We start from the raw sequence: 26,215 nt of genomic DNA, 5'->3' as shown, positions 1-26,215 counted from the left end.
AAAAAAAATGTTCATAAAAAAGTTTACATTATTCTTTTATCAAGATTGATTTAACAGAGAAAATCACTAAATAAAAATAGGTTATGTTTTCTTACAATAAAAGTTAAATAGAATTAATTCTTCAAAATAGCGTTCCAATAAAACATGGTATTAAAATGTTACGTTATTTTTTGTGATTGGTTCATTAATAAATTATTTTAATTTCTTCACAAACACAATTCTTGTAAAAAAATTAAAAAATTATATCTGTTGTATTAAAAAACTAGATCGTTTTATAAAATAGAAATTATTGCGCTTAATAAAATATAAATACAGTTTAGTTGTAACGTGATCCTAAGAATAAAAAGGTTATTTTCTTTTTTAATTCTAAAATGAATTAATGAGTTATTTTTATTCATCATGGCTAGTCGAGGAGGAGAAAAAAATATCGAATTTCACTGTTTAGGTTAATGTAATTTCATTCTCCCACCACATTTACGCGTAATCCATCGCCAATTCAACGTGCAATCGCCTAGTTTATAATCTACGGTATGTTTTGTCAATTCGCAGCCCGGAGGCCGCCCAAGGAAAAGGTGAAAGGACGACGTTTTTGATGTCCTGGAAATAATGAAAATCCGTAGGTGGAGGGAGAAGTCAAAACATAGGGCTATGGAATACAGTTCTGGAACAAGTCGAGGCCCACAAAGGGCTGTAGGGCTATAGAAGAAGAAGTAAATGAAAATCGATCGTTATATGTTTTTATTTACAAAACAATTAAAATAAATTATTAGAATCCTGTTAATTTTTAGGATCCTAAATTTTTAGGCTTTAATATTTACTGTGCGAAAAGAAAACGGTCAGGAAATCTGGAAGACAAGAAAACTCCTGTATCAGTACCCCCAGAGGTATGATTGTTATGGGAACATGGAGGACTTAATGACTCGACAGATTTAACATGCATCAGTCACCAATTACTACATTGGGAATCTTCGGCCAGCGGGGATCGAACCCACGACCTCTTGGACATGGGACCAGTGCCCTACCAACCAGGCTATGCCGGCCCCACTTTAGATAGATTATAAAAATTTTCAGTGTAGAAAATATCGGCCAATGCCCTTTAATATCAGTGCAATGACTACTAGACACTCAGAAATGGTCCCCAACCTCAACAAAATACCGGTCAACTGTTCTTAACATTAAAATAACAGTAAGGGAAATACCCAGCAATGCGATTAAGATGCATTTTATCACATTCACCAAAAGAACAGGTTATTATTTAAAATAACTGGATAAGAATGAGCAGACTATAGCCTTACTTGCCCGTTACTTCCTACGTTGATTTTTAATTTTAAGGTACTGGGCGATTTCATGGTATGCACTTGCTCAATATTCCTGACACTGGTGTTTTTTAACGTTAAGAGCCTTTCCTGATATTCTCTACACTGTTTTTTTTCTCATATGAGGTTAATACTATTATCAGGTATACACTTGTCCAGTATTCCTTAAACTGAAAAATTGTTGCAAAATTTAATACCACTCTTGACGTTTTTCAAATTCTTTACATGTAATTTTTAAGTGCTATTTGAAATTAAGATAGCATTGCAATACAAATTAATCTAAATTCGCAACATTTCTTATTAGGAGTTGGGAGTTTTGAAAATAGAGCGATAAATTTGAAAAAAATATTCAATAATATATCACATTTGCCAAATTTAGTGGTGATTATGAATAATCACTGGTAATTATGGATAATCAACAATTTATTATATTTCGTTACAAATACAAGTTCCATAGAGACAGTAATTAATCTGAATTTTCTGAATCCTTATCAAAAGTAAAAGCAAAAAAAATGTACTCATTGGAAGTAGCAAATTATTGTTCAATTGGGAAAAAAAACAAAAGCACTATTGAAATCTGTCAAATTACAGTTTAAGAAAACAGATGAAATAAACAACAAGACAGGTTTGAATGTGAGAAGAAATAGCTGAATTGAAGGACTATTATTAAATACACTTTTAAGGTTAAATTTCCAATCAAATCTATTTTAATGTTTATAACATTCATCCTCCTCTACTTTAAGGTCAGATTTCTATATCGTTTCTTGATTTTTTTCCCCGCATAGATATTATTTTGAGACTCTGTGTATATTTAGTTTCTGTTTTGATTAGAATTCTAAAAATTCATAATGAATCTAAAAATGCATATGAAAGGCAGTGTTTACAGAACACATTGTATCAAAAGTTTTATCTATTTTGTTTTGGTGGCAAAGTTATAAATAACTGAAAAAAAAATTTCCAAAATGCGCAATAACGAATATAGTTGAAATAATCGCTTTTTTTACTTAAAATTAAAAAATTTCTAACGATCCCCCGTTAGAGTTTTAGTTCAAAAAACGAACTGTTATCTTAAAAAATAATTGCAAAAAACAAATTTTTAATTCATTTAAAATATAAAATATGAATTACTAAAATGCAAAGTTATAATTCATTTATTACAGCAAATGGAATTTTTATTCAAATATTTAAATTTAATATAGTCTTTAGTTTTAGCCTTTTAATGAGTAAACCTGTGTTAAAGGTAAAAGCTTCTAACCACGACTTACTTCCAAACAATAATTTTTCAAATTTGAACTTATTTGCAGTTATTTAGTTCTAAGAGAAACAGCTATTTTTTAATGAAATTTCTCCAACTTACGAAATCGATTTTTGATAAATTTTTGAACACAAAAGAAAAAAGAATAACTACTTTTTATGGATTTTATATTTTAGTACAAATATAATTTCGAGAATCTAAAAAATATTTTTAGCAACTATTAGACTGTTTTTCACATTTAAAAATATCAAAATATATTTTTGCTTGTGATTAGAGATTCAGAAAAAAAATATAGAAAAATCACACCGGTGTCCCATCTGCAAAGGCCGTATGAGGCATAGCATATTCATTAACAGCAGAAAACTAAGTGGCTGGCCTTCAACGGACCAATCCACGGAACTAAATATCAACTTGCTTACACTGACCATACTCACACCCATCAATTTCAGTTGTCTCACGAAATAATTTAGAGTGACTTCTATAAATGTTTGATTGACCTTCACTCAAGTATTGGTCATGGCAAAAACAACAGTTACAAAGAAAATTCAAGAGGTTGGTATTGAAAAAATAAATGATGTATTTCCGTATAGCTAATGAAAAAATTACAACCTAATTGAATCTTCATTTAGTTCTCTTCAATAAGGTTAATATCAAGATCGAATATATTTATTTGAGTCATCATAAAGAATTCTTTATTTTAAATTTACCTTTTTTTAACCTTGCCAGAAGAAGAGATTTACGGGTACATTTGAATTTTTTGTAAACAATGTTTTTGACTCTATAACCTTGAATGTAATTTTGAGGTTCATTGTTAGGGCAAGGGACTATAATGAAATATCAATGGAGATTGATTTGGCCTTCGCAAAGCACTTAGCGATCAGAATAATAGTGCTTCGAACACCATAAATTTCCTAGAAAGATCTATATTAAATCATTATGGTCATAAAAGTGTTTTGTGGTCTTTATTTCTCTGAAAAAAAAACTAGTAATGATTTATAATTAGCTCTACTGTCAACAAATATGATCAATAGTCCCATAGTTCTTTAAGAAGAAAGAATTAGTGAGTTTACTACAAAGCAAAGAAGTGAAAGTACTAAAATAAGAAGTGGTAATAATGAGTTGCAACAGAAAATTTGCAAAAAAGATTAATTAGATTTGGTATCTCTAATTTCATATGAGCAAGAAGTGAGGCAATACAGTAAGTTTGTAAAAAAAAAAAAAAAAAAAAAAAAAAAAAAAAAAAAAAAAAAAACGCATTAAAATGTTGGAAGAAAATAGTACCATATTAAAATTTAGAGAAACTGAATTCAACAAACATAATGGTTCCCGATTCAGTTAAATTACTGACTTGGGAACTTTAATTACTGAATGTTCGTTGAATTCAGTAACTTCAGTTAAATTACTGAATTCAACAAACATTATGGTAGTGAGTTTACTACAAAACAAAGAAGTGAAAGTACTAAAATAAGAAATGGTAATAATGAGCAGCAATAGAAAATTTGCTAAAAAGATTAATTAGATTTGGTATCTCTAATTTTATATGAGCAATAAGTGAGGTGATACAGTAAGTTTGTAAAAAGAGAGAGAGAGAGAGAGAGAAATGCATTAAAATGGTTGAAGAAAACATTACTATATTAAAATTTATAAAAACTGATTTAAACAAACATTATGGTTGCCAATTTTATTCGGTTATGGAACCCTAAACAATCGAGCTTCTTTTAGCGGAACCCCATTTTTTTTACTTAAAAAAAAGTTCATTAGTAGCTTTGAATATGCTAACTAAAAAAAATTATTTTGAAATATTTAGTTTGTAAGATTGTATTTTAGGCGATGATTTATCTGAAGCAGCTTCTAGTCGAATAGTTTTTGGCGTATGTATAATTTGAATAATAGTCAGAATTATAAAATAATCGGAATTATGCTTTATCAGAATTATAAAATAATCTGAATTATGCTTTATCAGAATTATAAAATAATCAGAATTGTGGTTTTACTGACAGAATGGTTATTACAGATAAATAATGTTCCGTCTTGAATTTGATTATTTCATTTTGAATTTTAATGAGAAATACTGATGCTGTTCTGACGCGATAATCGCTTTCAGTTAAATTAGTTTATTTCATAAATGCATATAAATACAGAAGAATTAATAGGGCTATTTACAAAATAAAACATTTACAAATTTGTTATACATTGGAGATTAAAATGGGCTGCAGGTGTGTAGAACAGAACTCTCTACCCATGCAGCACTTTGCATGCTTTCCCCATCAGCGTGTGGAAAGTCATAGGAGAAGGAAGCACGTTAGTTTCTGTCTTGGGTGATCATAGTTCCAAAAGAAAGCGTCGCGGAAATTTAAAAAAAATATTTGTTTCAATTAACTATGAAAAATATTAAGTTTGTTAAAAAAATAAGTAGAGTACAATGAGAAGATCTGCCATGACTCGATCCCAGGCTACTTTACAGTGGTTAATTTTTTCTTTTTTTCAAAATAAAATTTTAAGAAGCATATATTTACATATTTAGCCCGGCACTGTTGATATTGTAGTTGGTGTTAATAGCAGTATTATTAGTAATAAATAATGAAAATTAAAATAATAGGAAATTATACTCTTTCAGGATTTTGGCATTTTTATGAAGTTCGGAATTTTAAAAGATTTAATTGGTGTTCTTTCTAATATAAACGAACTAATTTATTTTATCTAAAAGGCCCAATATCATGTTAACCAGAATTCAAATTGAGGAAACGTACACACCAATTACGCCGTTTTGCATAAAAACATTTCAAAATTGCATAATTAAAATTGGATTATTAAAAATAGTATATTTAAACAAAAATTAAATAAATCCAGAAGCTAAATTTTACATCAACAACATGGGAATTTTGAAGTTAGAATTTCTGTAAAAAAAATTTTAAATTTTTCCATTCATTTTGCATAAAAAATGGATATTAAAGAGTTTAAAATAATTCAAAAAAAGTTAAAAACTATTAAAAATTTACACTTACCTAGTCATTGTAGAAAACATCTGTTTAAACTCTTATTACTTTCAAAATGTTTAGTAAATACCGATATTTAATTAAGCTCGTTGGTTGCTTCCAGCTACTTATATTTGCCCAAGTAAAGCATGCTAACTGCCAAGTGAGACTTCAATAACCACTGTGCTTCCCACAAAAGTTCGAATGCTAGGTTGTTGTTGTAGCACTACGTCGCTCTAGAGCTGCACAATGGGCTATTGGCGACGGTCTGGGAAACATCCCTGAGGATGATCCGAAGACATGCCATCACAATTTTGATCCTCTGCAGAGGGGATGGCGCCCCCGCTTCGGTAGCCCGACGACCTGCATGCGAAGTCGAGCTTTTTACGGCAGAACAGTTTAACGAGGACCAATCTTCCGCACACCCTCGGTCCCTACGCAGACTGATCCAAGTGGTCACCCACCCGCACACTGACCGTAGCCAGTGATGCTTGACTTCGGTGATCTGCTGGGAACCATGTCTTAACGATCAGTCAACTGCGGGACTGGAATGCTAGGAGATAGCGGGGTACGATTCCTGCTGAAATCCTTGGAAAAGGAAAGCTTTTGCCTCATCTCACTTCTGATAGCACCTACTATAGTTTACTCACAACTTTACAAGAGTGTTTTTATTTGAGTTCACAAAGCTTGAGGATTTATGAAACATATAAAATTAAGTTATCCAAGGCAACATGTCCCGGTCCCGCAGTGGACTGATCGTTAAGACGCGGTTCCCAGTAGATCACCGAAGGCAAGCATCACAGGCTATGGTCAATGTGCGGGTGGGTGACCATTTGGATCAGTCTGCTAAGGGACAGAGGATGTGTGGTATTGGTCCTCGCTAAACTGTTCTACCGTAAAGTGCTTGACTTCGCGCGAAGGTTATCGGGCTACAGAAGCGGGGGTGCCATCCCTTCTGCAGAGGATCAAAATTGTGATGGTATGTTTGCCGATCATCCTCAGGGAAGTTTCCCAAACCGTCGCCAATAACCTATTGTGTAGCTCTAGTGCGGCGTAAATAAACTACAACTACAGCAACAATCAAGACAAGTCTAGTTCGAGTCCCAAAGTCGCTAAAGAATGCTTACGAAAAGCTAACAAATGCTTGAAGAGATGCTTCATGGTGACGTTACGATCAGTTTGTACTATTTTTTTCAAATAGTAGTAGTAGAACTTAATTTGCTCCACACCAGAACTACACAATGGGCTATTGGCGACGATCTGGGAAACAACCCGGAGGATGATCCGAAGACATACCATCAAAATTTTGATCTTCTGAAAAAGCTATGACTCCCATGCTTTGGTAGTCCGACGATATACGCGTGAAGTCTAGCACTTTACGGTAGAAGAATTAAACGAGGAACGATACCATGCACTGTCGGTGACTTAAGCAAGCTGATCAAAGTGGTAATCCACCAGCTCATTTACCACAGTCAGTGATGCTTAACCTCAGAGTTCTATTGGAAATCGTGTCTTACTATCAGTCTATTGTGGGAAGTGCTTATGACACAGATGGTTTGTAAACCCATGTTAAGTCGAAGAACTAGTAGCATAAATTAAAGACGGACATCACAAAGAGGCAGCCAGGGTAACGGCGAAGTTCAAACGCAGTACTTCAACGCTACAGAGAGTTTGGAAAATTGGCAGGGCCTCATTAGCGGAAGGGTATCGCCCGCCAAGCGTTGGGCGAAGTGTGGAGGTGGCGGGTTCAAATCCTGCCGAAACCCTGGATGCATTCCTCATGTCTGTCGTCCCGCAGTGGACTGATCGTTAAGACACGGTTCCCAGCAGATCACCGAAGTCAAGCATCACTGGCTGCGATCAGTGTGCGGGTGGCTGACCACTTGGATCACTCTGCGTAGGGACCGAGGGTGTGTGGTATTGGTCCTCATTAAACTGTTCTACCGTAAAGTGCTCGACTTCGCGTGCAGGTCGTCGGGCTACCGAAGCGGGGGTGCCATCCCCTCTGCGGAGGATAAAATTGTGATGGCATGTCTTCGGATCATCCTCAGGGATGTTTTCCAGACCGTCGCCAATAGCCCATTGTGCAGCTCTAGTGCGACGTAAATGAACAAATCAATCAATCATTCTTCATGTTGTCCTTCTCTGAATAATTATTCTATTTGTCCTTCGACTTGGCAAAGGTTTATAAGCCTAAATTGAGAACACAAGCCTGCAAATGTAATTCCAATAAAGCAAATTGGCCAAGTTCTTATCAAGTACTAAATCCTGCGAATCCAAATTCGACACCAGTGTTTAATTTAGCTTACTAAAAATAGTTTATTGGCATTAAAATGTTGTTTTAGTTTATGTTTTTACATTCTTACTCTTTCTTTTTGAAACTTGTATAAATTAGCACTTTTTTAGGAATTGGAAAAGAAATATAATTTCCAAGCATGCATTGTATTTTCAGAATCTTTTCCGATTAGTGCTCCAAAATCTCTTAAGATCATCAGTATTCACACTTGAAAACATAAACTGTAAAAACTATGGTGCAATACTTGTCCGAATATGGTGTTAAAGAACTCCAAAAATTATGAGAATGAATACTTTATTTTAGGTTAACACCGAATCGCACCATTTTTGAGAATGACACTCGCAGAAACTTTTTGTGCCTTAAAAATATAGGTTTTGCTAAATAAATTTGCTACATTAATTCCTAAATTGTCCTATGAAGCGTAAAAACTTAACACGCGTTTTCAGGCAAAAAAAAATTTTTTTACTGTCTTTTTCAGATATAGATGCAACAAAGAATGCAAAATATATGACATCATTTTAAATAATAACATATGAAGAAAATATTTATGTCTTAAAATGATGGATTGTAGTGCATATTCACGAAATTAATTTCTGAAGTCTCCTTTGTAACACAAATGTGGATTAGTTCCATCAAAAAGTCTTTCACTAGGGTGAATTTGTCCATATGCATGGCTCAGGAATTCGCTCGTCTTCTGGGATGGGTTTAAAGTTATCAAGGTTACGTAGTTGAACTTTATTTGCCGATATAGCCGGGCTGTTTCACGATGGTGATAAAATAAAATAAGCAGTATATAAAATTCAACAAAAATGAGAAATGTAAGAAATTAAATAGTTGACTACAACAATATGTGCATTCTTTTTTGTTTAGTCATAATACAAACTCGTTTATTCCTATATTTGTTTTCGACACAAATGTATTCTTCTATTCAACAGTTTTATTTATTTATTTTGGTAACGGGATAATAAAAAATTGTTTCTCACGGTTAAGGCCGTTAGCCTAATAATATGCTATTTTTAAAGATATTGTTAGTTTCTAACATTTATTCATGATTGTTAAGTTCCATCCATCTTCAACCTCCGTCTTCTAAGAAAATTATGTAAATAGCGCAAAATGTCTATATGGAGAAAAGACGCAGCTTAGTGATTAATTAAAAGCGTTTGTGAACTAATTTTTTAATTTTTAAAATGATATTCCATAACTGCATTCCTAGAGCTCATAAAAATATGCAAAAATTGGGAATTATACCTTGATTTTAATAATTTTCCTCCAGATGGAAAAATCTGACCAAATCAGGGCGTGAGGGGTGTGTGGGATCAAATAAAAAGCTGATTAAAAAGTTGGAGAAGTTAAAAAATTCTATACTTAAGTTGAGTTTTATGTAAATGAAAGCAGAATCTATTTTAAGGCAAAAAATCTTTTATCTCCCACAAAATATCTTTACTTTTTATAAATGTAAGCACAAATTTAACGATCCAAAACTTCATTGCTAAACATCATTGGTGTTTTCCCCTTCACCCCTTTTTTTCACGCATATTTAGATGAATCAGCAATTTTTTTTTAAATGTTTAACATCTTTTTAACTAAGCTATTTACCCGTTTTAAAGTGCAGTTTATTTTTCTGGGCAAAAAAATTTCGTGGAAAACCCTTCAAAATGTCATTTATTTTTAATTTATTTTAACCCTCCTAATTAATCATGGTAATTAAAGTAAATAAAAAGTATTTAGAAAATTAAATGGCTGCTTTTAATGCTCTTTAAATAATTTCTATTGCTTTCATAATCTTTCTATTTGCTATTGCATATTTGAATAAAATAAAAATAACTATACTTCATAGATGGCAGCACCATTAATAACTTTCTTCACCTATATATTTTGTCTTCTTGAATCTGCTCTTTTCCCTTTCTCTCTATATATCCATGCCCTCTAGGGAGCAGTTAGTCGAAACAAAACTTCATTGAAGTTGTTTCTTTATAGCAGCTGTATGTAATTTGTTCTCTTTTTTATTTGATTTTTATTAATTGTAATAATTAATAATGATAAATAACATTCTATATTAGTCTCTGTGCCTTAAAAATCTAAAATTCGTAAATCTTACGGATGTTAAACACATTTTTTTTCGAATTTTTTAGAGATTTATAATTTGTAGATTTTAAAATTTAAAAAAAAAAAAACTAATATATTCTTTAAAATTATTCTATATATCATTCTGAAACTCAAATGTTTGAAATAAAAGATCCAATTTAAGTGCTTACAAAAAATAAATAAAATAAAGAACATTCTTGTAAGCAATCTAAGCCTGCCCAAAACATTAATTTCATATAAAGCACAATAAATCGGAAAATGTTAATAATTGCTGAGATAGAGTGTCATTATTGTCTGTTAAAGTTCAATTAGTTTGTTATTAAATTCTAATTATTTTCACTCTAAAAGTCTTTCAAAATATGATTTTACTCCTGTATTTAAATTACTAGTTACTTTGTTATCTGGGTTGTGGTTGTGTACAAATTAGAAGAGCATTCACAACATTTGCTTAGATGAGGCTATATATAAAGAATGATAAAAAAAAAAAAAATTATACCTATTACCGTCAGGAAATCTGAAAAAGATTTTCGTGGTTTTCCTTTAATTATAATGCAATATTTGATTATTTTATTTTAATCTTAATTAAAATAAATTATTCTTTTAACTATCATAAATGTGAATGTACTCCGTATGCGATTTACTTTGTTTTATGAGTTGTGTTAAAAGTACGAACATCGTTTCGTTATATTCACAAAGAAGATAGGCCATCTATTAAGGATGATAAAAAAAAAATTTATAAAAAAATGATTGATCATTAAAAAATAATTTCTTTGAGATAATGGGCATTTAGCTGGAACAATAATACCGGTAAAAGCAATCAGAAAAAAATCTTTGTGATTTTTCTTTTGCGTGTAGCGCAGAATTTGATAATTTTAATTTCAATTTAATCTTGATTAAAATAAATTATTTTTACAACTAACATAAATACGGCTTCACTCCAATATTTAAATCGCGAGTTAGTTTGATTTCTGGGTTGAGTTAAAAAATACAAAAATATGAAGAGCATCTCGTTATATTCACAAAGAGGATTGGCTGCCTGTCAAAAATGCTAAAAAAATTATTCATTCTAAAAATTAAAAATAAAATCATTGCGATTACTGCGCATTTAGTTGGAATTTTGAAATGTCTAGCAATCTGAAAGATATTTACCTGGTTTCCCTTTACGTGTAACGCAAAATTTGTTTGTTTTCTTAAAAAAAAAAAAAATAATAAATAAATAAATAAAAATTATTCATTAAGGTAGCAATGCCCCAATATTTACATAAATTGAGTTATTTTATCTTCCTTCCTTGTTAAAACTACAAAAGAAGAGCATTTGATTAATTGCAATTCACTAGCAGGGTAGATAGTCATTTGCAGATATGATTTGGCAGATTTCGATGTAAATAATTTATAAATATATATATAAAAATTCGACTAATTATTCGTGGTCTTGTACCTTGCGAATTAATTCATCATGACTTAAATTCGAAAAGAAGTTTAAAGGCATTTATAAAGATCGGAAATCGATGGACTCTCTATACAATCAAATTGATAATAAATGCTACAAATAATTGTCTCGATGAAAAAGATTTTGATCTTTAAATCTCATAAGAAAAGTTAAAAAATTTAAAATTTTTAAAAAAAATGTGTCACATAAAGCATTTTTAATTATAACGATTTTAAAACAATAATAGTAAACTAATAAAATTCAAAGGGTTTATATTTTGAATACGTTTTGTTAAATGTATACACCAAATATTTAAATATTAAAAAAATGCTAAAACAAGCATTTATACTTAAGTTATAATAGAACCAGACGCTTCAAACTATAGTAACTATGATTGAATAAGCTAATATCCTTCCTTCTGTTTTAATTAACCCAAGTTCTAAAAAACCGAAACTTAAGTATATAATTGTTCGTAATCTGCATGATCTCTGGTTTTAAAACTTCAATAAGCAAACGAATAAATTATAAGCGATGTACATGCATCTTTAAGCAATATACAACATAATATTAGTTTTCAAAGCTAAAAAAATTTTAAAATTTAAAATAAACTGCTTTTAAATTATCAATACTGATTACTCGGGTATGTCAGAAAAAACCGGATTCGAATCCAGGCGATGACTGACTATCAATACGAGTTCCGCACCCGGCTCACACCGACCACAGAGCTGGCGTCCTCATTAGTAGACGGATCATGGGTTACAGTCCCCTTGCCGTCAGACTAACCATGGAAGGTTTTCTCACCGTGTAACGCAAATGCGGGTTAGTTCCATCAAAAAGTCCTCCACGAAGGCAAATTTCTCCTAATTCATGATCCAGTAGTTCCCTTGTCTTCTGTATTGGGTTCAAAATTGTTCCCTTGTCTTCTGTATTGGGTTCAAAATTGCAAGGCCACGGAGTTGAAAACTAGTAGTCGTAAACTCAATATTTGGGTCGCCTGTTCAACTATAGTTTGTCTAAAGTAAGAACTCCCCAAGCCATTTGTCTGGACCCATGAAGGGGTGACTATGGTAACGAGGTATAACTATTTTAAGTAGGGGTATGTGGTCACTGTTTAGGAAAAGTTTTTGCTCGGGTCGGAGAGGGAAAGGTAATCGTTTTCTTCAGTCTACTGTGTTAGACCCTGAAATGCGCTATTCTTGTTTCCATTGCAGCAGACGGCCTCAGACTTTGTGGCGGGGGGAGTTCTTACCGTAGACAAACTATATGGTTGTAAAAATAAATAAATAAATAAAAATAAATAAATTAAAAAAAACGGGAAAAGTGAGAAGTCTTTATCCTCTATATTAGTCTCTGATCTTAACGGATGTGAGAAACAACTTAAACACACGAGAAACAAGTTAATTATTAAACAATTAAATAAATTTGATTGTTTGAACACATTAACATATTGACTGTATACATGGTAAAACTGCAAAGACTCTTGAAAATCAAAGGCTTTGTAGAAAGTGAGAAATATCAAAGAGGAAATTAAGCTCGCTTTCAAATTTTTTGTAGTTTCTTAATTGATCGAACAATTTTGGAAAAATGTGTTGAATTGTTACTGTTATTCAGTTATTTATTCATGTTATTCAATTATTTATTATGTTTTTTCAGTTAGTTATATTATCTCAAAAAAGTTGGACTCTTTAAATTCTATTTTTCAGGAACAATTGAACCGATTAAGCTCAAATTTTGTATTTTGCCATACAAAATTGCATTGTTTAAAATGATGTAAAAAATTTTATTCATTACACTTTGAAATTTATTCAACGATTCTTAAATTAAATAATAAATATTTACTAAAAGTTATTTTTTGCATGGAATTATCTTCGGATAAAAGAATTTTATAAATAAGAGAAAATTTTTTCAATTCGCTTAAAAAAATCGCGAGACATAGCGAAACACTCAAAAAGTAAAATTAACATTAAGGGGTCCAAACTTTGCAGTACTCTCGTGACCGAACTATTGGGACCATATTTCCCAGATTGCGGCTACCCCCATATTCTTTGATCCGAATCCATCCGTCAAAAAAAAAGGTATATTAATTAATAGAAAGTACGTTTTTGTGTCTAATTTCATATCTGAAAATATCGTCTACACTTATGAATTAGAATATTTGAGGCTACCTCCTCGAACTATTAAAATTGAGTCTTAGAACGTGCAAAACCGATTATTAGATCAAAAGTTATTAATGGCAGTTCGTTTTTTTCTTTTCTTTTTTTCTTTTTTTGCGCACTGTTAATTATAGGTAATACAATTTGAAAAATAATTGTTACTTCTTTTTTATAAGCCTAGTGTAGTCGTTCAAAAAATAACTTTTTAAACATATTTTTTTGTAAATTATAGCTATTATTGCAGTATTTATATCACAGAATATAAAATATTTAAATATTTTGTACAATAATACAAGAAGGCCGATGAGCAATTAAACTAAGATAAAAAGGATTTTTTATTCATTTTCTAAAAGTCTTTATTTATATTGTTGAATTTTATTTTAATATTTATTTTTTATAATTTAATATAATAACGAAAATTAGACAACTTGACTTGTCTAAGAATCAGATGAAATAATAAAACACGGTTCTTTTAATTATAAAAAAAGAAGAAAAACATAAGATAAATGGGTAATTAAAAAATTTTCTAACTTTTTAATTGATATATTTTATTGATATATTAATTGACATATTTTTGATATATTTTAAAAGCAAAAATTCCCTTATACGTATAAATTTAATTAATAATAAATCGCATGCATATTTATCACACTTACGTGTTGTGCTGATAAAATTGTTACGCAATTTGATAATTTGTATAAAAGACTTTTGGACAATCTGCAAGATCGTTTTGGACAGAATGGTTTAAATTACTGTTTTTTAAATTTTGTCTACCCTGGGTTAAATACTTTCTAAGATGTTCTTATTTTGTAAGAACGCGTCATTTCTTACGAAACGCTGCCTTAACACGAAAATGTACTCCCTAATTTTATTCCAACGCACTTGAAACTTATTTTTCCTTTCGTTAAAATAATTTAAATCTAATATAGTTATTTATTTCTGATAAGTTTATTTAAAATAATCATCCTTCACTGTAAAAATAATGGGTTTTACGAAGCAGCACTAAAGGTGCAAGTATTTTTTCCGTAATTTGATCCGGAATTTTTAAAGCATAGGTAAAAAAAAAAAATTAAAAAAAATTTAAAAAAAAAAAAAAAAAAAAAAACAGAAATACATAGAATCAAAAANTATTTTACAGTGACCAATACAGCAACAAATGATAGAAATACATAGAATATAAAATTTAAAGATTCTGATTTTGTGCTATACCTTTTCTTTTTGGAAACACAATATTATAAAAAGTCTGAAGAGTTTTAGTATTAATATTTCCATTCATTATTCTTTCAGATATATTTAAAAAAAATTGTAAACACCTACACCATTTATTATAAAAACGAGTTTTAATGTTCATTTTTTTTATTCAAGAAAAATATTAAGGGTTTAATTTCTTTTGATTATTCATTAAAATCAATTATTTTCAGTTAAATTGCTATTAACAATAGCATAAGATTTTAATTTTTATGTCTAAATTTCACTTTTTGCTTAAAAATATCACATATCCTTCTAATATTGAAGATTTCTTTTTATATTAATTGCGAAAAATATAAACGTTTCAAGGTGAAATTTGTACAATAGCACTAACACCTGGTTTCTTTATCCATTGTTTAACCCATAATGATTGGTTAAAGTCATTAATAATTCCGGTTTAATAATGAAGCTTAACAAAGAAGAATGGGATGATTTTTATTATATTTCTGGAACAAAGGTGTTTAAAGGCAGTAAAAAACTTCCAGTGGAGTTTTATTTATTTTATTATTATTATATTTTTTGCCTTACATGTTGTAAGACAGCGTTTCTCAATAAGAGAATTCTGACTATTACATATCCTAGATATGGCCGTGTTAAAGTCACAACGGGATTAGTTTTTTTTTCCTTCTTCTTCTCTTTCTTTTTAATTTTCCTTTTTCTTCCACTTTAAAAAGTGTAAGTACACTCAGTGTAAATATTTTATTCTATCTATGCCAAATTTGATACAAATCGAACTCTTATTGTTGCTAATTTAATTTCTTTAAATATTTATTTATTTATATGTTTATTTATTTATTATTATTATTTTACTTCACGAATGATATCGTTTTGTCTCATCATTTATAAAAGAAAGGAAAAAAGAAAAATGAGGTAGAAAGGGGGAGAAAAAACAGGAACTTTATCACGCCCATATGCTTACATATTTAATTCGAGAACTATGAATAGTACAGTTTTATGAAAGAGGACATTTCAATATTCGTCACTTGCACCTTGATGGTGTTTTCATTAAAATTCATAGAAATTTTATGACTTTATTTCTGTACTATTAAATTGAATAAAATATTTAAAGCCTTCTACAACTTTTTGTTAAATAACCGCCATTACGAGAAAATCAATCGTGTAACTTAAAGTCAAAAAGCATACAAAATCAATCAGTAAAAAAGTATATATTTATCCATATTATTTACAAATAAGTACATAAGGCATGTTTTGGTTTTAGGTAAAAGTTGGCACTTATCACATGTATAAATATAAAGTAGAATTCATTATTTTACAGTGACCAATACAGCAACAAATGATTCCTTTACCCTTTGACGCAAATGAGTCACCGTTGTCCCTTTCATATAATTTTTTTCTGATGTTCTATTTACAATCAAAAATATATTTTGGTATTTTTTAAATTATAAAAGACAGTTTGATAGTTACTGAAAAAATCTGTTACATTATTAGATTCTATTTATACTAAAATATAAAATCCAAATAAGAAGTAGTTTGAAAATAATTTTTTTTTCTTTCAAATTAAAAAATTCATCAATAATTGATTTTATAAATTAAGGAAATTTCAATGATGAATAACTGTTTTTCTTAGATCTAGATGACTGCAAATAAGTGCAAATTTGAAAAATTGTTATTTGGAAGCGAGCCGTGTTTGGAAGATTTTTTTAACGCAGAAAAAGACGCTGGCGTTTCATGTTTATTTCGTTACTATAAATTATTAAAATGCTACTGACTATTATATTTTTCACTAATTTTGGCCTAAATTAAAACACAAAAAAAAATGAAAAATATGTTTCTTGAAATTCTGCATCTAAGGGTTAAAGGAATGTCAATGTGCATGAAAATATAGTTTTTATACAAATGTACCATCTTTAACTAAATTTTACTCACAATTCAAAATTAAACATTTTATATGATTGGTTACTCACAGCAAATTCATCGCATTCCTTAATGCCAGAAAAAAAAGAATACTAAATCTAAAATAAATTTATCACAAAGGAAATCATTGATCAATAGGGAATGTCAAAGAAACGTTAATTTTTGGAACCTAACAGAACTAATTTAATTAAATGTCGTAGGATATCAATTACGTCTCTTATAAAGACAATAATAAAAAAAATTATAATAATTTGCTAACAATTTATCAAATTTTAAATACTTTTTATGCTGAATATGATTATGATTTAAAAGGAAAAACATTTCTGCTATACAATAAATGCTTGGACAAAGCCAAACATTTCAAAGATTTAGTCAGTAATCAGTATAAAAAGCTGGTCAAGATTTTACGTAAAATTTAATAATAATGCTTAAAACATTTTATATTTTCCTTTGCTTGCTTATTCGTTTATCTCGCTTGTTTAACGCTTTTATTTTCAGCATTGTGTTTTAATTCCAAACATATCTACATTCTATATCTACACCCATTATTTTTTAAATTAGTTAGTTTAAATTTGCAAGAAAATACAATTCAGTTAGCATTTATTTTTTTCAAAACATTATGAGCTTTGTAGAAAACTTCATTATTTACTTTCAAACATTTAAATCTAAGCATGAATACAAAATTTTTCCAAAAATAATTTTGATTATTTGGTTGGCTATTATCATTTGATCCAGCAGATTTGGAATTGATCGGTAAAAAGAATTTTTTTCATTCGAAAGCCAAATTATCGAATTCTTAATTTCCATTGACTAGAGACAAAAACAGAATTTTTTAATTTCTACGTCTGATATACAATCCGATTGTTTACCATATTCATTGATTCTACTAATATCATCAATAACTTTACATTGACTAATTGCATTAATTGTAGTACAGCGAACAGTTGCTTCAAACATTGCCTGACTAGGAGAAGCAGACACTATTAGAAGATAATTGTAACTGAATTGTTGAGACTTTGTTTCTAACATGCTAATGTTTACATGGTCCATTGATCCATCTGTTACACGCGCATCAAAAATTTCATCCAGTACAAGTGTAGAACACTTTTCATATACCCGTGTCCAGTTATTTACGGTATCAATCACAGTTTCAGCAGCTTTTTCTACAATTGCATAGCTCTTAGATATAGGCTTTGAGACTTGGCAAGTGCACCAATGGGGTGAAATTCCAGCTTCTGAACATGTTCTATTGGCGGGTATTTCATGAAAAAGGCTAAGTCCAGGACTAAGCTTTGAAATAGAGAAAGTAGTCTTTGACATCATGCTAGCTAAATGAAGGATAGTAGAATGTATATCATAAGGAGAAGTCAAACGCTCGCTGTTGATAACTAAGTTTTTGTTAATAGTCGGATTTTGCTTTAGAAACCATTTTGGCATAATTAAATGCATAAACGGCAATCGTTCTTCGTATTGACCAATACGAGTTTTTCGTATGTCCCCATAACGGATTCCGTGATCGCTGAAAAAAACTAGCATTGTATTATCTAGAAAATTATTTTCATTTAAGTGTTTCAATAACTGATAAGTCGGCTCATCGGCATACCCAGCAAAGTTGAAAACATCGTGTGTTAAGCGTGCCAGAAATGAAAAAGCAAAGAATGGACGGGTATTATTCATGGTGCCCAAAAAGCTCTTTAAATAGTCATATATTACCTCCATTTCCATTTTACTGCCAAAACACTGCTTTTCTCTTATATCAGACTTTTCAACAGCTAAAGCAAAAGGTCTATAATAATAATCAGTTGGTGGACTTTTAAAACCGTTTCGGTAATAGTTAAACGTGGCAATGTCGGGAGCATCTTCAGCAAGTAATGTTCGATATCCAAGGTCAGCAAAAGCTTTCCAAGAAAAGTCTACATCGTCAAAAAAGCGATTTTTTCTAGCATCATCATAATAAAATTGATAAGAATGCCCTGTTAATAAAGGTACTAAATTTGGAAAAGTGTTATCACCTACTTTATTATAACCGTTCATCGTTATAGGAGATAAATACTTTGTTAGGTAATCTTGGCATTTTGGAAAATGGCGTATGAAATTTAAATGAGAAATTGAATCGATTCCTATAAACATAACATTCACAGGCCTTTGAGCTTTTAGCTTTGATTGATGATTCAAACAACGTCTCTCAACTGAACTCTTCAAAGGAGTTAAAGGAAGAAATTCACTAAATACTCTATCATTATCATCAAAATGGCACGTTGTTTTTATGAAATCAATCCCTAAAGGTTGATCCCACACTAAAGTATGAGATTTTGATAAATTAACACGATTGTCAATGTCTTTATCAGTAACTGTAGAATTCCTTTGTATTTCTTGAAAAGTACAATGCACTGATTTTAAGTCTACTTCGTAATAATATTCCAACAGGGCTTCTTCTAAACTTATAACGCTATTTGGAAGAACTCTTAAAAAAGACAAAGGTCCGGAACACTTGTAGGGAGTAATAACACGCTTAAATATTGATTGGACAGAATCGTCCCATGGGTTCCATGCAGGAATTTGACAACCTGAAGTATCAATTAAAAATGAACTCACAGTATCATCAGCAAAAAAATGAGAATACGTTTTATCTTCGGAATACTCGAATCGAATGTAGAATATAACTAGAATTCCACAAAAGATGAAACATGCCACGAACAAAGGGTAGGGACGATATAGAATCTTCCTGGATCGCATCTTGTTTATCCTGCAAAAAAAGGAATTTTAAATCGAAAAAAATCTACTTAGGTTGCGATTGTATAATAAATTATTTACATAATTGCTTAGATAGTACACAGAAATGAATGACATAAATGCGAGATATAGTTTATTTTTAAAAAATGGAATGGTAAATTAATATAATATAATTCTCGACCCTGTCAATGCTTTTCAGCTATTAGACTGGGATGTCCTAGACGGTTTTGGCAAACCATTTTGTGGGGGGGGGGAGGTGTTGATATTCGAATCCTGCTCAGAGCATCGATGTTTCTCTCTGTGTGTTGTCCTCTGTTGTGTGTGATGTGTGAATGTCGCCCAACCTATGAACGGGTATCTGTGGCAGTGTGGCGTGGGTAATGTTTCTCGCCTTCGTGACTTTGGTCACAAGGTGCTCACCAGGTAACGCAAAATGAGCGACACTTCTGACACGTTCCATGGCGAAGAACGATAAGTTCAATGGCTGCCGTTAAAGAAAATGCATTCCGTAGGAGATTGAATGTGTTGGCCCTTGACTGCTTGCTTCATCTTGTCCAACAATGTGTAGCCCAAGGGCCTTGCTCATCACGATCAAAACCAATACGGCTGCTACACTTGCTGTTGTGTGCGGAATCGCTGCGAGTCCCACTCTGACAATTTAGACAACAGTTTCCACTCTATAGCGTTAGACGCTACGCCCTGAAGGTGCTTTGGTCTTGCACATAGACACCATGTGAGGATGAATCTGTATCCAAAACTTACAAAGAAACGACGCTGTCTAATTCTTCCATCATCCCTCAATAATGACGGCGAAAGGGATTAGCACAATCCCCTACCGTTTACTAATGGCCAGCCCCCTCTATGCATTCTGTGTTTGGTCCTAGCGTCTATGGATGGGGAACTAAAAGTACACAATAGAAAGATTTTACATAGCATTTTTCGTACGTTAATCATACGAACCTTATTTCCTAAAACTTTGCGATAGTACAATTTGTTGGGAAATTTTTGGCCATGCGATGGGAAACTCGAACAACGATAACGTTAGAATTAGGGGAAACCTAACATTTTGCAAAATATATCTTTACATGATTCTTAAACTGGAAAGGAATTTTAAAAATTTCCGGAGAGATTGTGAGCAAGTTTGATATTCTCAGAGATTTTATTGTTGATATTTGTATTTAAATTGGCATTCAATTTTATCATTCATAAGATTTATCTGCATTTTATGAATTCTTAAAGGTCATGAGCCATACATGATTAAAGGAAGTTAATATCACGGCATAAATTAAATATTAAGAGTCTTCCTCTTTTGAGTGTTATCTAAAGTTTTTTATGCTTCCAGCTAAAGTTAAATGGATTTTCTAATTGAATAATAAATAGCACAAGTCATATTGTAAACAACACAAGTAAATTAACATTAGAAGATGGCGTGCTTTTTAAGCTTAGGCGTAAATAAAAATCGGTAGGTAAGTACTTTATTTACGTCGCACTAGAGCAGCACAATGGGATATTGGCGACTGTCTGGGAAACATCACTGAGGATGATTCGAAAGCATGCCATCGCAATTTTAGATCCTCAGCAGAGGGGATGGCTTCCCTGCTTTGGTTGCCCGATGACACGCGCGAAGTCGAGAACTTTACGGTAGAACAGTTCAACGAGGACCGATACCGGGCACACTGGATCCCTACGCAGACTGATCAAAGTGATCACCCACCCACTTACTGGCCGCAGCCAGTGATGCTTGATTTCGGTGTTCTCATAAATAAAAATCGGAAGTAGTAACTCAGAAGTTTTATTAAAAATATTAACCTTTAGCGCCTCTTGCACTTAATTTTATATGGTTCTACCTACATTTTACTGTCGTATCATGTATAGTTTCACTGTGAGAGACAGGGTCATTCATATCTGTTTGGCCCTGATACTTATAAAATCACATTCAAATCTCAATTTCGGTAGATATTTTAGGCTGTAACTCGATATTTACCACTTGATTGCGGTATTTTCACACTCGTGAAAACAACCTTGCAACCTTGTCGTCCCTAGGCCTTGCCTGCTCCGGGAACCAGATGAAAAGTATCTCTTTTACCCGGCCGGTTCCACGTTTCCACTAAAAATTTTATTTGTTACCCGATCGATTCCGGGGCTAAAAAATTTAGGATATGGCTGTTTGGATGCAAAATGATTCATGTAAAACTTTGCTTTTAAATGGAGACATTTGCCAATAGTGGACTTTATAATTAATTAATTCATGATAATAGTTATTTATATTGATATTTTAATAAAATGACCGTATATTAAACGAAAATTGTTTTAACTATCAGGGTTTATTTTTAAACATCCGATAGCCATGAATGTTATTTAAGTACAAGAAAATCTACCTTAGAATAATTTCTTAAACTTTCCGATAGTTGGTGAATAATTTTATCGTATCAATAAAGTTTAAATCAAATATCGATTTCACTGTCCTTAATGTTACGATTCTATCTCCGTATCTTAGTAATTTACGAACCTCCAAAAGCAAAAAAACAAGGGGCAAATTTATATAATCAACTAATAAATTAAATATAAAAAAAATCCTATGAAACTGACGCGTATTTGTGTTACACGGAGAAAATAAACCCATGAAAACCTCTTTGTGATTAGCCCGACGGATAGAGAACTTTAATAAGACTGGTTGACAATTGAATTTATTGAGTTAACGAGTAAAAACAAGTACACTCCCTCATAAAAATTTAGTTTAAAGTAACGAATGGTCAGCTTTATTAATTTTACGTGGTTCTTTTCAATGTAAAAGGCAATCAACTGACGCTAAAAATGTAAAACAATATTTCCAAATAGTTTTTTGCTGAGTTAGTAAAAGATTTTTTGTTTTTAAATAAACACTACATTCAAAAAATTTATTTAGAAATTTTTGTTAAAAAAATTACTCGGTTTTAACATGTGCTTTTATTTACTATGAAATAATTCTTAAGTAACAGTATTAGAACAGTTAATGAGTAATTTGGGAGAAAATATTTATGCTGTGCAGTTTATGGTCGTTACGTCGGGCTACTTAATTGATCAGTGCGGAAGTCTTCTCTCTTCTAGAAGGTGCTACTATGATTGGGGTGTCGTAAGGTAAAGAACTATAGCATATGAGTGAGTATTTATAAAATTATGTAAAAATTCTATTAAAATGTTTGTGTTAATGAAAGTATGAGATTTTTGAAGAAAAAATTGTCTCTTAATTTGAATTTATATTCTGATAAATGAAGATAAAATTATCAAACTCTTAAAATGTAAATAAAATTACTTGCTAAATTTGTCATAGAAACTTTTGAGAAGCTTGCATCTTCTTAAATTTTTGTTCTTTTTATTGAAAACCGCAGGAAATAAAATTTTTTTGTTTTACCCTTACATAACATAAAAAGCTAAAATATTAACTATGCACTTTGAAGAAAAAATAAAATAGAAAAATATTTAAAATAGAAACAACATATAGGAGATGGTGAAAGAAAATAAGTTCCACAATAGAAAATAATTTGCACAATCATTTACAGTAGGAAAGTAATTAATCTCATAATTATGCTTATTCAAAAACATGAAGAGTGAACGTCAGAATTTAGGGTCACAAAAAACAGCATTTTTACCTTTTGGTTCCTATTTATTTTTTTCCTCTTTTAAAAAATTTTTGCACACATTTTTATTTCATATGATACTTATTCAAAAATATTTTTTTCTTCTGAGATCAAGTTCTATAATGGCTGCTACTGAGTTCCAAATATTTAAATTTTTAGTGATTTTTTACACAAAACTAAGAAAAAATTTAGGCAGTATACTAAGTCACACACGGAGAAAAAAATTCTGGTAAAATTACCTATTGTGTGGTAATGATATTTCTGGTAAAAAAAAAAAGCTATAATTCTTATGAGTAAAACTAAAATATATGGTATTTAAATCATTCATTTAATAATTTTCCCGTTCACATGGTAATGGTTCACCGGAAAGTTTGGTTTTCAAAATTAAAATTCTTATTACCACACATTTAGTAAAAAATACAAAACTGAAAAAGGTAAATTTAACTAAATAAATTATTTCCCTGCCATGCTCAAAGGTGTCTTGATAAAATTAAGAAATTTCACCACATTTATCAAATTTTATCAGTTACTGTTAAACCATATTTTATTGCTAATTTTACCAAAATCATTACCAAAACTCTTCGGTAAAAATTACTTCGATTTTTGGTGTTCCCACAGAGCGAGAAATACAATAAATTTTGCCACATTCTGGTAGTTTTGACCATGCTATTTTTCTCAGTACACTTTCTTCAAAAGTTACTTTGTTTTCAGATAGGTATTATACAATTTTCCGGAACATACGGTAAATAATAGCACAGTACAAAGAAACATCTTATTGCTTACATTGAAATTGCAAAGCTTTTAATCGAAAGCGATTTCTTGAAAAAATTGAAAATGTGACTTTTTAATTTATTGCCTCAAGCTGAACGGCTAATTCTCTATTTACTAAAAAATGCATAAATATTTCAAAAATCTCATCTACCTAGCATGTTGTGCTTTGAACATAACTTGCATTGAAAATATTTAAATTATTACCTGATATTTATTAATAAGGAGATTTAAAAGTCAATATAATTTTTAAAAAAATATCTTTAACTTGAATGCTGAGCTTTTAAGCAGAAGAGAGCAAGTAAATTAATTTTTCTTCCATATGCTTCTAACTGAACACGAGCACATAAACATAACCTCAATTGAAAATAATTTAAATTATTACCTGATATTTATTAATAAGGAGGTTTAAAAGTCAAAATAATTATTAAAAAAATATCTTTAACTTGAAAGCTGAGCTTTTAAGTAGAAGAGAGCAAGTGAATAATTTTTCTTCCATATGCTTCTAACTGAACACGAGCACATAAATATAACCTCAATTGAAAATAATTTTAATTATTACCTGAGATTTATTAATAAGAAGATTTAAAAGTCAATATAATTATTAAAAAAATATATTTAACTTGAATGCTGAGCTTTTAAGTAGAAGAGAGCAAGTGAATTAATTTCTCTTCCATATGCTTCTAACTGAACAAGAGCACATAAACATAACCTAAATAGAAAATAATTTAAATTATTACCTGTTATTTATTAATAAGGAGATTTAAAAGTCTATATAATTATTAAAAAAATATCTTTAACTTGAATGCTGAGCTTTTAAGTAGAAGAAAGCAAGTGAATTAATTTTTCTTCCATATGCTTCTAACTGAACACGAGCACATAGACATGATAAACTGATTTATTTCCTTGGTTTTCCTTGTGCCTGATTATAACGATTTTATTTAGTTTTATATTGAATATTGAAATGCCTTCAGAAGTCCTCCCAGCCTGCATTCAGTTTTCAACTTTTTTGTTATTATCGATTTAAAAGAAATAAATACATAAATCGAATTGCTGCATCCGTAGAACATACATGGCCTACTAAATATTCAACTGTGACGCGAAAAAACTAATTAGAAGAAAAAAACTTTTACTCGCATTTTTTCAAAATTTAAATCGATCATAAAATTTTAATATTACATTCGATTTGAATTTTAAAATATAGGAATAATTGGAGGTAATAAAGGCAATTAATAAAAATATGACTAGTAAAAGACAGTATAAATCAACAAAAATTTAAACATAGAAAAGCGGAAACAATACAGCTAAAATTTTAGATATGCTTTGCAATTATTAGTTTAAGATCAAAGGCGAATGGTCTCACATATTTGTACGAAAAATGCGGCAGATATAGAATATTCAATAGGTTTCGTCTGTAAGCAAATGAAAAAAATATTGAAACTAGGATATTATAGTTTTTTTTTTTCTCGGGTATTTTTATATTTTTGTCCTATATTAGCAACGAGTTTTGTTCTGTTTAGTAAATTGAATCTAAATCCGTTTAGTTCATTTTGTTTAGTAAATTAAGAATGATTATAATCTTAGAAATATCTGTAGTAAATTAGATTGAAAAACTAATATTCTTATAACTAGAAGTTTAGAAAAAATGTTAATAAATAAAAATTAAAAATAAGAATTACAAATAAGAAAAAATTTATAGAGGCTTATTAAAATATTTTACGAAAAAAAATTTTCTTATGTGAAAATTAATCAATTTTCAATAATTAGATTGATTAAAAAAAGCCTAAAACTTAAATATTATTTTTTTTTAAATTAAGACAAATTGTGTTTAAAAAAAAAAAACTTCCCGCTCATATGGCAATGGAGTATAATTCGATAAAATATTATCTTGAACAGTTTGTTCTTTGACAAAATATTCCCTTAGCATCGCAGAATATTCCTTTGTTAAATTCAGGATTTTAATTTTAACTTCTATGACAATCTCCAGTATTATCGCTTACAATTCTCTTTTATTAAATGCATTTCGCAAGTTTGAGTTTACAAATTAAATTACAAGTCTAAAAATACAACTTAATTTAAACTTAGTCCTTCTTTTTCTAGACTGGATTATGATGTGATAAATAGTACTTAATTTAGCCATCGCAGGGCATATTGTTTGGCATGACTGACGTAAAGTGAGCAAATATTTTACTTGGTGTTGAAGTTACATAGTCTTGAGAATTTAATAGTTAATACCATCTAATACTTTTAATCACAATTTAAACAAGTCTTATCTTAAACACTTTGAAAACATTCACTCAATCTATTATACTTCAAAGAAATTCGCTAGTGAATTTAATTAAAATTATCTTACAATGGATCAGTAGTGTTCGCAAATGTTATAATTTCACAAATTGCACTGTAATTCCTTTCACATAGTGGCTGTATGCCCAATTTTAAACAATATATATATATAAGCTTGCATC

General features: G+C 30.3%; 2 protein-coding genes across 4 annotated transcripts in view; both read right to left on the bottom strand.

Annotated features, from left to right (window-relative positions):
• The window catches only part of LOC107440090 (NADP/NADPH phosphatase nocturnin), a 129,170-nt gene that overhangs the window by 84,345 nt on the left and 18,610 nt on the right, over nt 1-26,215 (bottom strand). The window contains exon 1 of one of the 3 annotated variants that reach the window (XM_016052885.3): nt 5,577-5,736. The exons of the other annotated variants lie outside the window; for them this stretch is intronic. Coding sequence (XP_015908371.1) covers nt 5,577-5,596 — 20 coding nt within the window. The 5' untranslated portion in view covers nt 5,597-5,736. Of the gene's footprint in view, nt 1-5,576; nt 5,737-26,215 lie in introns of those variants that run through there. 3 annotated transcript variants of the gene reach the window in all.
• The window catches only part of LOC107440089 (uncharacterized), a 19,306-nt gene continuing 8,998 nt past the window's right edge, over nt 15,908-26,215 (bottom strand). Inside the window, exon 2 of the mRNA XM_043040657.2 lies at nt 15,908-19,378. Coding sequence (XP_042896591.1) covers nt 17,443-19,368 — 1,926 coding nt within the window. The 5' untranslated portion in view covers nt 19,369-19,378 and the 3' untranslated portion in view covers nt 15,908-17,442. The remainder of the gene's footprint in view (nt 19,379-26,215) is intronic.

Source organism: Parasteatoda tepidariorum, chromosome X1, assembly GCF_043381705.1.
Source record: "Parasteatoda tepidariorum isolate YZ-2023 chromosome X1, CAS_Ptep_4.0, whole genome shotgun sequence".
Classification (NCBI taxonomy): domain Eukaryota; kingdom Metazoa; phylum Arthropoda; class Arachnida; order Araneae; family Theridiidae; genus Parasteatoda; species Parasteatoda tepidariorum.
The sequence above is the reverse complement of the archived record's forward strand: the minus strand, read 5'-3'. Positions and strand labels throughout refer to the sequence as shown.